Source organism: Adelges cooleyi, unplaced genomic scaffold (genome assembly GCF_023614345.1).
Source record: "Adelges cooleyi isolate 19-005CV unplaced genomic scaffold, UGA_ACOO_1.1 ACOO_flye_CR_arks_rails_tigmint_CR_PRNA_21, whole genome shotgun sequence".
Lineage (NCBI taxonomy): Eukaryota > Metazoa > Arthropoda > Insecta > Hemiptera > Adelgidae > Adelges > Adelges cooleyi.
In genome coordinates this window covers 12761105-12773679 of record NW_026095871.1, presented here as the reverse complement: position 1 = coordinate 12773679, position 12575 = coordinate 12761105, and the positions used below count along the sequence as shown (strand labels likewise).

General features: G+C 34.8%; 1 protein-coding gene across 2 annotated transcripts in view; it reads left to right on the top strand.

Moving 5' to 3' along the window:
- The window catches only part of LOC126834442 (homeotic protein proboscipedia-like), a 50729-nt gene that overhangs the window by 15576 nt on the left and 22578 nt on the right, over nucleotides 1-12575 (top strand). Inside the window, exon 2 of one of the 2 annotated variants that reach the window (XM_050566355.1) lies at nucleotides 4464-4479. The exons of the other annotated variant lie outside the window; for it this stretch is intronic. Within the exon in view, the coding sequence (XP_050422312.1) occupies nucleotides 4464-4479 (16 nt within the window). The remainder of the gene's footprint in view (nucleotides 1-4463; nucleotides 4480-12575) is intronic. 2 annotated transcript variants of the gene reach the window in all.

The following is a 12575-nucleotide window of genomic DNA, read 5'->3' as shown; positions in this document are numbered from 1 at the left end:
AGCCACACCAAAACGGCCTATCATTATTGTTTTACGAGTACACCGAAGGGATAAGTACAACATATATATATATATATACATACATACATACGGATGTTGGAAAAATAACGCCACCGACCGAACGATTTTGCGAAAAACGCGAGTTTCGACTCTCATCATTTGTCGTGTCCGCAAGCGCCAATAGAATAGGATATATATTACCGGGTCGGACGTCAGCTAAAACTAAACGTAGGTACCGTGTTAATTATACATTTATAAACGCTTCGACTACCGCTGTCGCCTCGTGGGCGGCGGCCAAATTTGTGTTATGACACGGCACACCCAAGACGAACGTTAAAAAAGTTTACGGAATTTTGTAAACAAAAAAAAATAACAAAAAGAAATTACACAAAAGTTGTATGGAAAGTAAAAACTCGAATGCGCACGATTGCCAAAATTAACTATAAGTGTCTCTTGACCCAAACCATAGGTGGTTGTGTATTATCAATTAATTTATAGTTTCAATATTTAAAAAAAAAAATGATAACTTAATATAGATACATTATTTTATACAAAATGTTACTAGTCATAATAATAATTATTAATTACAAAATCCATATAACATTGATTGGATATCGATATGTATGTTGAAATGGATAAATGGTCCCTAATATCTTTTTAGGCATACACTCTGACCGCCAAACTTTTATCTTCAAGTATTTGGGTTTGGGATTCACAAAATTATGAAAATCTGGAGTTTGCCTAACTATATTACGTATTATAATATAAAATATTATAATACGTAATATATATATATATATATATATATAGAGAGAGAGAGAATATGTCCATATAGGTAGGTATATTTGGGGCCGTTGTCGTGTAAAGTTTCCGAAAGTTTTCCAATAGAAATAACCATATTTACAACGAGGGAAACGCGAAGGTGTTTAAAAAGCGTAAACAATATTATATTATATTTTTAATTCGATAAAAAAAATAATATGAATAAACGAGGGCGGTTGCACAACAATAGCGTTTTAATCTAATGTCGATCCACAATGTTGGGAATACTTATACTTTTCGTGGTTTTACATTAATCACATTATTATTTTTATAGAATAATATATCATTATTCGGTTGTGTATAATGAATTTTAACCGTCGTCGACGGAGGGGTTGAGAAACGATGGATGTTCATAAGGGCGCAGTGGCTGCTAAATAATATAATAATATACATACCGCAGTTAACATCGGCTGAGGGCGTTTAGGGTTTCAACTGCACAAGAGTCAAGGGCCAATTATCGATTTCTTTGGCGATGAAAAAACGAATTTGAAACGCGTTAACAGATTAAATAATCTTAATTATAACGAGATTTGACCGAACAAGAAGTCTTAAGAATTTTCTCGGTTGACCTCCAAAAACATTATGATCACACTTTAGAACAATATAAGCTCCTACAATTTCAAAACTGTTTAATGTCAAAATTTTGAAAAACCCATTCAACACGTTTTTCACAAAAACCGTCCAACATTATTTCCTTAACTCGGCTTTTGCTCGGGTACAAACTAACTCGAAGACGTGGACTGCGGTTAGCACGCAGTGTCGTCTCTCGACCGCAGTTTGCTTCTGTCAAGTATGTATACTTATCGATTGATACACTTCCCAGATAACTGTCCGCGCGGTTAGCCGCCGGCCCGAGGACATTGACGGATTTGCAACGGAGTGACACAGCCGAAAAGCTGAGCAGGACGAACTTCCGACCCTCGTCGCCATCTCCCCCCCCCCCCCCCCCCTCTCTCTCTCTCTCTCTAGATTGAGATGGAAAACGCGACAGTCATCGGATGTAACCTTCGGACACGATGGAAGTGTATATAAGTTGCACCCACAGAGGGATGATGCTCCGTCTGACCGGATAGGTCGGGGGATAAAAAAAAAAAAAAGAAAGAAAACGATGGTTTCGATAACACAACAACAACACCACAAGGCACGCGAGTATATATAGGTGCGATCATCAATAATTATATATATATATATATAATAGCCTAAACCATCGCCTTCTCTAAGTCTCCCGGAGATTATTGTGCCACTGCCGACTTCTTGGCTGTGTCTTTTTTTTTTTCAACGTCCATTTCGTTTAGTAATGCTTGAGGGTTTTCGCACTCACCGCAGTCCTTCCCCTCTCATAAGCCCGGCGTGTGATCCGTCAACATCATTCCGACTCCGCCGTCTATATAAACGTTACCAACAAATTATAAAGTGTATTAATAATAATAAATCCGACTTCGTAACTAGAAATTTCCATTTAGAGTTTTTCCTTACATAATAATAGTAATAATACAGTACACGTTATAAGTTATCCATTTGACACCAGAAGAAAAAGACCAACATTACAAATTGTAATTAATTCCAGGTATACAGCCTCTTATAATAGACATTACACAAAACGACCGGTTTGCACAATTATATTTTATTTTTTAATCTAGTCTCTGACGTTTACCAATTATATTATATACCTGATTAAGCCATACGTTTGCCCTATAGGCACAATCAGGCTCTGTCCGTGAAAAATACTACATATTCGAAAGTTTTAAGCTTAAAAATAACAATTCATTCTTAACAATATAGTTTCACTTAAAATTAAAAATAGCATTTTTAATAGCTCTACATTGTAATCTAACCAATACAATACATATTACATATGATGTTCTTAAACATTTGCTATTAGCATTATTCACCGATTATAAATACATAGCATTACAACGAAAATACGTTAAAGTTACAGATACTTAAAAATTGTATTAGTAAATATTTGTGTTGTCTAAATTTGATTGCAGTACCTACATTGTTATGTTTTTTAAACATATGACAGATTATTATTTTTTTTTTTTTGTATTTCTTCTTTAGTCGGTTTAAGCGTTGTGCAAAAATATTGTGCATATTATACAGTGGGTAATTCAGCCCTGTACAACGTTTTGCTGGCGCACAAGCTATAACGTTCGTCAATGATATTACATTCAGTGGCTCTAACAAGATAAGTATATATCTGCATTGCCACAAATTTCATTTCTGTTCCAGTTACCCGTACACAGTAGATTCTAGTCTGATTAATAATTATAATAGGTATAAAATACGACCTTCACGCGTGTAAATGTATAATTAGACATAAAATACATTTACGCGTTACCGTTGAAAAAACGAATCTGCAACATTATGATTATATATTATACTTTGTCTCACACAAATTGGTTGGAGTAGTAAATTGGCTTAACACCCGTTTGTTTTTCATTATAAACCTACGTATACACGTGTACAGTGTACTACATGATTTGCCTGCAGTAAACCGAATTCCCTAAATGCTAAACAATATACAGATTGGGGATTTATTTCAATAAACAAATTGTATCTATTAATTGTTTTATTTACTGAATATTACCAACTTAACGTATAGGTCAGTCATAATTATATTTATAAGCTAAGAAATAGTTTTAATATAAATTATAAACAAATTTACGCCATAATACTTGTGCAAAAGAAAATATTATTTTAAGTAAAAAATTGAATATTGGTCAATTTAATAACACAATATATTTAAAAAAAATCAAACTTGCCGGTTTTATCCCGTGTTTTTTTCCCGGAGATTGTTGCTGACAATAGAGTTGAAACTTCAAACCGCGATAATATTCATAATAATATAGTCTGCCACGTCGGTCGAGCCTTCACAGCTCTTTATATTATACTTGTTCGCGGAACGAGCTTAGGTATACATATTATACAAATTACGCATATTGGGACGTATATATTTATATATAGAAACGGCGGTGCTGCGTTGCCTGCAGTGCGTGTACAATATTATTATATTATATATTATTTTACAGTGTAAAAGGTTTTTAAAAGGAAAAGAAAAGGGCTTCCTGTGCTCGGTAGTTGCCGCACGGTATGTATATAGAGTGAGTGCACATGAACAAGCCGCCTCGTGTTAAGTTGTATTCATATTATTATTATTATTATATAGCCGATCTGTGTGTGTGTGTGTGTGCTCTGCCGAGGCGGTTGCTGCCGTTTTGGGAGCCCTCGCCACCGCAAACAGCCATCATTAATCAACGAATTTGCTGAGTCAACTCGTCTCCTCTCTGAGGCGGCGGCAGCTCTCTGTATAAACCGCAGCACCGCTTCGACGTCGCCGCCGTATTATATCCTTTGACCATTCTCTCAGTGTGCCTCGACCTTATAATACATATATATATATATATATGTATATATTTCGTATATTTCTATATTTTTTACATATTATATGCCTTAAAAAACCTTACGGACCGCGTACGAATATATATTATAAGTATTTACATTCGACGTGACTTTCTATTAATAGTAATGATGATAATAATATAATAAGTGCACTGTATTACGTTGCGCTAAACAAAACGGGACGGACTAATAATAATATATGATGATATATGCAATTGTTTATTCAGACGAAGGAAAAGGTGTAATACGAACATCGTATTAGCACACGTTCGCCGTACAGGAAGTTTTGAACAGTGTAGGTTTAAGTTAGGTAAGTTAAGCCCAGTGTAGTGCAAACATGCATACATATAATTTGTTGAGTTGGATTTGTTCAAATTGGCTCTATATAGTTTTAATAGATACGGCTTACAGCTTACTACATAGTTATCATACACGATGATTAACGGGTCATTCGTCAAAACGCAGAATTCCTAATTGAATTATTTTTTTATGTTTTTTTTATCATTAAGTTAATTTTTTTTATTGCGTAAGTTGTAATAAAAACGATGTAAAGTCAATGCGTGTAATAAATGACGACGGCTAAAACCGAGATAACTATTTGTCATAATGTTACACCACGTACAGGATTACGAAATTGTCGATTTGTTTATTAATTGGTATAGTTCGCTCTATAGTTCTAATAAAACCAACTTAATTGATTAGTTATATTAGTTATCCAACAATTTTTACCTGTTTTGGAAAATATAAATAAGACTAAGTGTTGTAGGCTGTAAGGTTATTGTACTGAATAAATCATTATAAAAATAAGTAAATCATTTTAAAGTACATTTTAAAGGAGGAGTCACAACTTGAATATTATTTTGCTGCCTTTAAGAAAGTACTTCTCGGGACTATACTATGTCCCTTTTTATTTAAATACATCACTGCGTTGGTTTACAATGTATTTTCATTAATAACGTCGTATGCCTACCGTGTCTTTACAATATGCTGGTATATTTGTCACAATCGCTTTAAGATGGTTTTTTTTCACGACCGAATCGTCACATTGTACCTTTATATTAATATTGTTGTTGATAGACGTGGGAAGACGTGCGCGTTTGTATATTATGGAATATGAATGACAAGCAGCTCGATAGTGAATTGGCGTTTTTCCGTGTACATACAAAGATGGCGTGGGCGGTGATTTCATTGAGATTGTATACATAACAATCTATGGTCATTTAATATAATATAGAAGTACAATATTGTATTATCAGGTGTAAAACAGCCGCGGAATAACCGATATCTAACGGACAAATATAGGTACATTTATATTATTTATTTTGTATATTTACAAATGTGTTTAATCCCAAACGGTTATCTCGACTTACTTTCCTGTTGACCGATTATCAGCAAAATAACTTGACCGGAATATCCTCGGCTTGCTAGCTGTGACACGCACACAGCAGCGTTTCCGCTTCAGCAGCAAAGGACTTGGTGTCCGAGGCGTGAACTTACTATTTGCACCGCCCATTATATACATACATTTAGAACTATAAAAAAGAATAGTATGTGTTGTATTTATATATGGCCAGTGCCGACGATGATTCTTCGGTATGCTCTTTCATGTCCGCCGGTATTCGGTTATTTTTTTTTTTTGAAACCTCTCTCTCTCTCTCACTTGTTCTCGTTCTGTATAGGTACATGCGTCCGAGGTGGGCCTTGATGTTTACCGATGGCCACCGTAAACGGTTTTTTTTTTAATACCGCACGTGAAAGGCGAAGGCAATGACATGGCATCTAGGGAAGAGAGAGAGAGAAAGAAAAAAAACGCACACACACACACACACCTACGCGTTATTATATTACAATCGGTAAGGAGAGATCGCGTTCACACATTGGGCTACCGGTGTTCCATATTATGTAGAAAAAACAAACATTTTTTTTATTAAAGGAACGCTCGTGATAAAAAGACAGAAAAAAAAGTTTCGCTTTGTTACCATGAACGTCAGCGTGTATAGGTATATAATATATCCGGCATTGGTATGTACACATTATACATTAATGAATCGCTATTATTATTCGAAGGAGGAAAGAGTGGCTGCCGCCGCCGCCACCGCCACCGAGACTGCCGTCTTATGCTTGTATATAAAGTATATAAGTATACAGCGTATATACACGTGTATCGTATTTTCATTAATAAAACACTCGAAGACCGTGTATTATGGCCTTTTCCAAAAACTAATCGTACACGTCGTACCGTTCACCCCGTTCACAGACGGCTCAAAGATTAATTTGTTTTCTTAATCGATCGCATCTGTAACGTTTGCCTTATGTGCTGCCGCCGCATTTAACAAGAAACCCGCTGTCGTCTTTCTTCCTCGACCGGATTAGTTATATTATTATTATTATTAGGTACGCATTATTATGTATTTATTAAAATTAAAATAACAACCGTTAACCCGCATAATAGTAATATGCGAACAGAAATTTAATTCAAACTAATGGTCAAAGATTGCTTGGTCGACATCAGAGAGATGGGAAATATCCGGATTTCAGAAATCCGGTTATTCGGAGTTGACCTATCTGAAAGTGCGCTACGCTTTTAAGTAAATTCAACGGGGGAATAAAGTAATAATACTGTTCATATATTAAAAATAATAATAGTATTTATAAGTTACCGGAAACACGACTGATTGAATTTTCTGCGAAAAACATGTTTTTCGGTGCCGTCAGTTTAATGTATTCAGATTTATTCGACAATAAAAAAAAAAAGAAGCGAAAACTTAAGCTTAAAAACTATCTGAATAAAAAGCTATCTGTTGAATTTTCCAAACCGCCCCCGTTTCGTATGCAGATTAAGATTAGAAAAAGATTCTTTTTCCGCTCGAGTTGCGATACCAGGCGGCTGCCTTTTTTTTTTATACTTACTTTTATTCTTGTTTTTTGTTTCATCTCGCTTGCGCACTAATTTCTTGATAATTCCAATTCTGCGGTTTGCCGCCGGAGCTTCGCGGAGAGACTTGCTGGTGGTAATGGCTGCAGCGGGGAGAGGGTAAGTGTATATAAGCGTCGCATATAAACCGGGAAAAAAAATAAATAAAAAAAATCGAAATGCGCCGAAACCCTAGAGGAAATGAAAAACAATAAAGTAAACGTTACACGGACAGAGGAAAAAAAAGTTTATATCTTTGCATAAAATACTGCGCGTAAAAGACTTGCAAAAATAAAAAAAAATAACAGATTAACGATATCGCGTGTTTTATTGTTGTTGTTATCTATCTCGGCGCAGTAATTAGTATAATACAGTCCTTACGAGTACACACTCAAATTGGGATGTACGTATTTTTTTTCTACACAAAGATACCAACTGTTAACTGTATCCACATAATAGTCATTTTTATAAATAGTATTTTTTTTTTTTTTTGCAAACCAGTATTTACCCATTTGTCATTGTATATATTCAAAACCTCCGGTCCTAGTTGACTTGGCCGAACCGGTGATCCTTCAAGTCAATAGGTATAACATATTGCTTATACTTGTTGGCCATCGGCCCTAACCGTTATAGACAATGACGGTAAACTCGACACGAGTTTACCAGAACAACGTCAATGATTGGCCATACACACGCCGGTCGTGCGCGGGATCGACTCGAGCGCTTTGCCCGAGTCGGTAACAGCTGAGAGCCAAGACGAATTGCACCCGTTTGTGCCGTTAAAAAGAAATAACCAATTGTTATGGCGAAAATAGAAATGAGCTTTTGAAAAATTAGTCGCAATAATGGCGTGAGAAAAACGATTGTAAAGCCGCCTCCGTGACGCTTAAGTATCAAGCGCGGCCGTCAAATAAGGAACGGGTATAATTATTCTCATTAGATAAAAAATAATCACGTGTAATTATGAATGGCGATGAATGACGATAATACTTCATCGATCGACAGACGTCCTTTAACGAAAACCTCAAAATCCTAGTAGGGATCCATTTAACGTAAGACATTTATTTTTTTTAGGACAGTAGGAAGGAACCTAACCGTACTCCAATATCTGTCTTAGTTTTGAACTTAAAAAGTAAATAATTATTAAAAACTGGCATTATATCTGACTTAAAAAAAATGTTGACCCATCTGGAAATGCATTTATTATGCAGCAATAATAATTAATTCAACATGTTTGGATATAATTTACTTAAAAGCTTTACATTTTTTTGAAAATAAACTTCGAGTGTTATTACTATGAAGAACACAATATTATTGAAGTGCTAAATCTAATTAAAAACAAATACAATACCTCATGAGATGTTCTGGTTTTGGTTATTAGAGCTTATAGAGGCACTGAGTACAAATTGAACCGCCTCTGCTGACTTCACACTCGGTTTGGGTTTCGACGAAATGTTTTTTACTATGTTTTTTTTTGTTTAAGTCGATTCAGACCTAAGTCGATTGTCTATAGAGAGATGTGTTGAATGTCAAATGAGTATAGACGGTTCCATCCGAACGGCGGTCGGGTTCAAAAATGTCATCTAGGCAATAAAAAGAGGTACGGCTCATCAAGTTTTTAAGACCCCGCGGTGGCGAGCGATTATTGCCGGTGCGACGGACGACCGAGGGCGACACTTAAGGTTAAGATTGGTCTCCGAGGAGAAATATATTAAGAACACACGTATATACACAGACAGGGCATTTTTTTTTCTCTTGTATATATATATATATATATATATGTATTTTTTTTTAACGTTGTATACACGGTGCCGTTTTCTTTGGTTGTAAGTTTTTCGTCTTCTCTACTCCACCTTATACAGTACACTTTGTATTGAGTTGAGCGTTCCCCTTTACGCTGGTAAATAAGAACTGCGAGACCGTTTGATTTACGACCCATGGCGCGCGACAACGCGAGTTTGCTAATTTTTTTTTCCACCGCGGGTCGGGGCTACTTCTTTTCGGTGGCTATTTTTTTTTTTTGTGTTGTTTCGTTTTTTTATGTATGCAATCATATTACGACACATTACATCGTATGTGTGATAAAAAATCCGGCGCGCGAATTGGCGCATTGGTTCGTATACATAATTTATGGATGTGCGGTCGCGGCTACTGCAACAGTTGTTTACCGCAAGATCCCTTTTAGGTTGGTTTTCTGTTTTTTTTGACCTTGAGAACGTTTTTTTGGGGGCTTTTAAACCGATGCTATTTGTATTCGGCGGTTACACTCATAACGATACCCGCCATTTTTTTGTTTTTTTGAACAGAAAAATGTTTTTGAGCTCTCCGATTGCGTTATAATCGCCTTAAGATTTTTTTTTTTTAATTCAATAGTATTTTCCACAAGCTCGACTGCAAGCTCAACACATGTGGGACCAGAAATGCTTTAAAAGGACCGAAACAAATATATTGTTATGGTCAATGCATTATTGGGTTTTGAAGTCGATTTGACCAAAGTGCGCACAATTTCAACTAGGATTGAACCGCATATATTTATCGACAACCTTATAGGGTTTACAAAAAAATGCTTTACCTTCCTTCACTTTTTTATGAGTCCCAACCTCATCAGGGAATGGTACCGACGACCATTCGCTGATGAGTTTGAGACATGAGTTCAGTATTCAACTGTAAAAATACATTTTACAATTATAAAAACCATAATATCCGAGTTCATGTGATGTGGAAATCAACCCAATTTTTTATGCGATGCTAAAAAACTGTACATTTTTAAACGTTGTTCATTATCTCCGATGCAAAGCTGTACATTTTACAACTATTCAAATATTTAAAAATGAATTATTCGAATCCAAAAACAACCCTAGATGTCTATGTATACTTGACAAACTCGTGTGGTACGACCGTATATGATAAATTTGAGTTGATCAGTATGCCACTGTTTCGATTTGATAATTCGTTAGTTTAAACATACGCGTGGAACGTAAAATGAGTTCAACTGAGTTCTATATATATACATATATAAATATATGAAAAAGACAAACCCGTTTAATCGTGCTAACCACAGTAGTACTGGTGTTTAATAAGAAATAATATATAGATAAATATACCTAATCACGGACCACTAAGCGAGTACCAAAGAACGTGCATAGGTATTATAAAGCTTGCTTATCCCCTGTCCGCAAAAGCCGTGTTTACGACCCCGGTAATGGGGCTCCAGTTATTTTTCACTTAACTGCGGAGAGCGGAGTGCGCGCACCTAAGGAAATAATTGGCCGTTTAATCTGTGAGGGCTTAATATAACGGCGTCTTCGTCGTAGGAAAAAAGAAGAATTAAAAAAAAAAAAAGTACTGGCAAATAAAAATGAAAAAATGAGGGGAAAAGACACGACCAAAGCGAAAACAATCCCGTATAACATAAGGCGGTTTTAAGTTCATTAACGGCAGCGCCAAAGGAGATAGCGGGACCGGGATAGTGAATATGTGCGTGGGTGGGAGGAGAGAGGCGGGAAAAAAGGAACCGCAAAGGGGAAAAGGGATCATAAATTTCAACGTGGAACAAGCCGCGGCCAGGGGGGCAGGGGGGTGAGCGCGACGACGATAAAACCAACAAATATTAGAATTAAAAATAATTCCACCCCTACGAAATGCAAAACGGGCACTTCCTCAGGAAAAAGGGGAAAGATTTGCACAACCCGGTGAATTATTATCATCGGTTTGTAGTTTTTGGATAACCCGCGTATCGCCTTATGTTTGTTTTTTCGCCGTCTATGACGACGCCGGCGAGGAATAAGAAGAAATTAACCGACCGTGCCTTTGCCGGGCAAGCCGTGAAGCGAAGGGGTCGCGTGTAATAAAAACGATATAAATGCACACATATAATATTATAAAATCGGTGGACACTTTTTATTTAAGAAAAAAATCTTTTTATTGTTTAGTGATTTTCTAAGCTGCTTGTTCTTTAAAATAACGGTCTTATTTATGCCTATACAAAATATGTAATCTATTATTGTATATAGAATAATACGAAAATAATAATATTATATTATTAGAGGAGGGCATTGATTAAATATAAAATTTTGATCCAACAATAAATCGTAATGCACTTATAAAGTTACTTCTTAATATATGTTGATGTTATTAATTTACATTTACAGTGCCAATATGTATATACTATTTGGATAATCGATAAGTATTATAGATTGAAACTAATTATATTAGCTTATACTTCGATAATATTTACCCATCTCCGATTGTAAAGTACAATTTTATATTTTTTTTATACAAAATGATTCCATTCTACGTTGTTAGTAGGTACTATATAAATTATATTTTTATACTTCCCCTCTCCATATGGGTTTGCGTTCCAAGGCGCTCAACGAATCAAACAGTTCTGGCCAAACACACCAATAGTGGAACGAGTCGACCGACCACAACCCGTAATTATGTGTTATTTTGTTTAAAAGGAAAAAATACACGTTCACCATATTTAATGGCTGACTGCGCCTTACCCCATTATTGAGTTTTTTTTGTTGTAAATTACATTATTACACTTTATACTTCTTTTTTATTTTACGAAAATCGTAGATGCGTTATTTTAATTATTAAAAAAAAAAAAATCCCCACAGATATTATCTACTTGTTGTACTTGGGACTTGAAACTAGTATATAAAAAAAAAATCGTAAAATACTTAATTCCACTAATATGATTACCTTAGAACGTCATGTCCTCGAATAAATCACCTATTATATTATTAGGTACCTACTAGCCTCAATTGTTAATAAATTATTAGGTATTATTTTTATTAATAATTTATAAGTTATTCAGCCATTTTATTTATAGTGACTAAGATTAAGCTTATACTCTTATTGCTAATAGTTTAGTTTTTTAAAGTGTAATAAATAAATTAATGTACTTTATCATAATTTGTTCAATAGGTGTACCTATTTTTTTAATGAAACTAAATTCACTGTTAATTTTAAATGACTTTTGCTATAAAATTATTAGTTTAAATGCTTTAGAACACTCTTTCCTAAAAAAAAAAAAAAACATTTATTTTTAAACAATGCCTGCCACAACTTTATATCTATTCAAATGATACTGCTTAAAAAACTGTCTTCGTATAATACTTTTATTATTTAAAAAATCTGCATTCGATTCAACGGTATAAAATAATATAATTTATATAATTTATTTTTAAAAATGAAGGAGCTCGCATAATACTAGTTACTAACGCCTGTTGTATCATAATATAGATAATAAATAAAATGTATACATAGTAACTATGTAATGTACCTATCTAATTGATCTATGGTTGCGTGTATTGGTTTCCATTTTTTTTTTTTACATTTTATAGAACAAAATAATTGATGAACCGGTCAAACTTATAATTTGAGGCCATTCGTCCGAGTTAGACAAAAAATTCTATAGGTATATTATTAT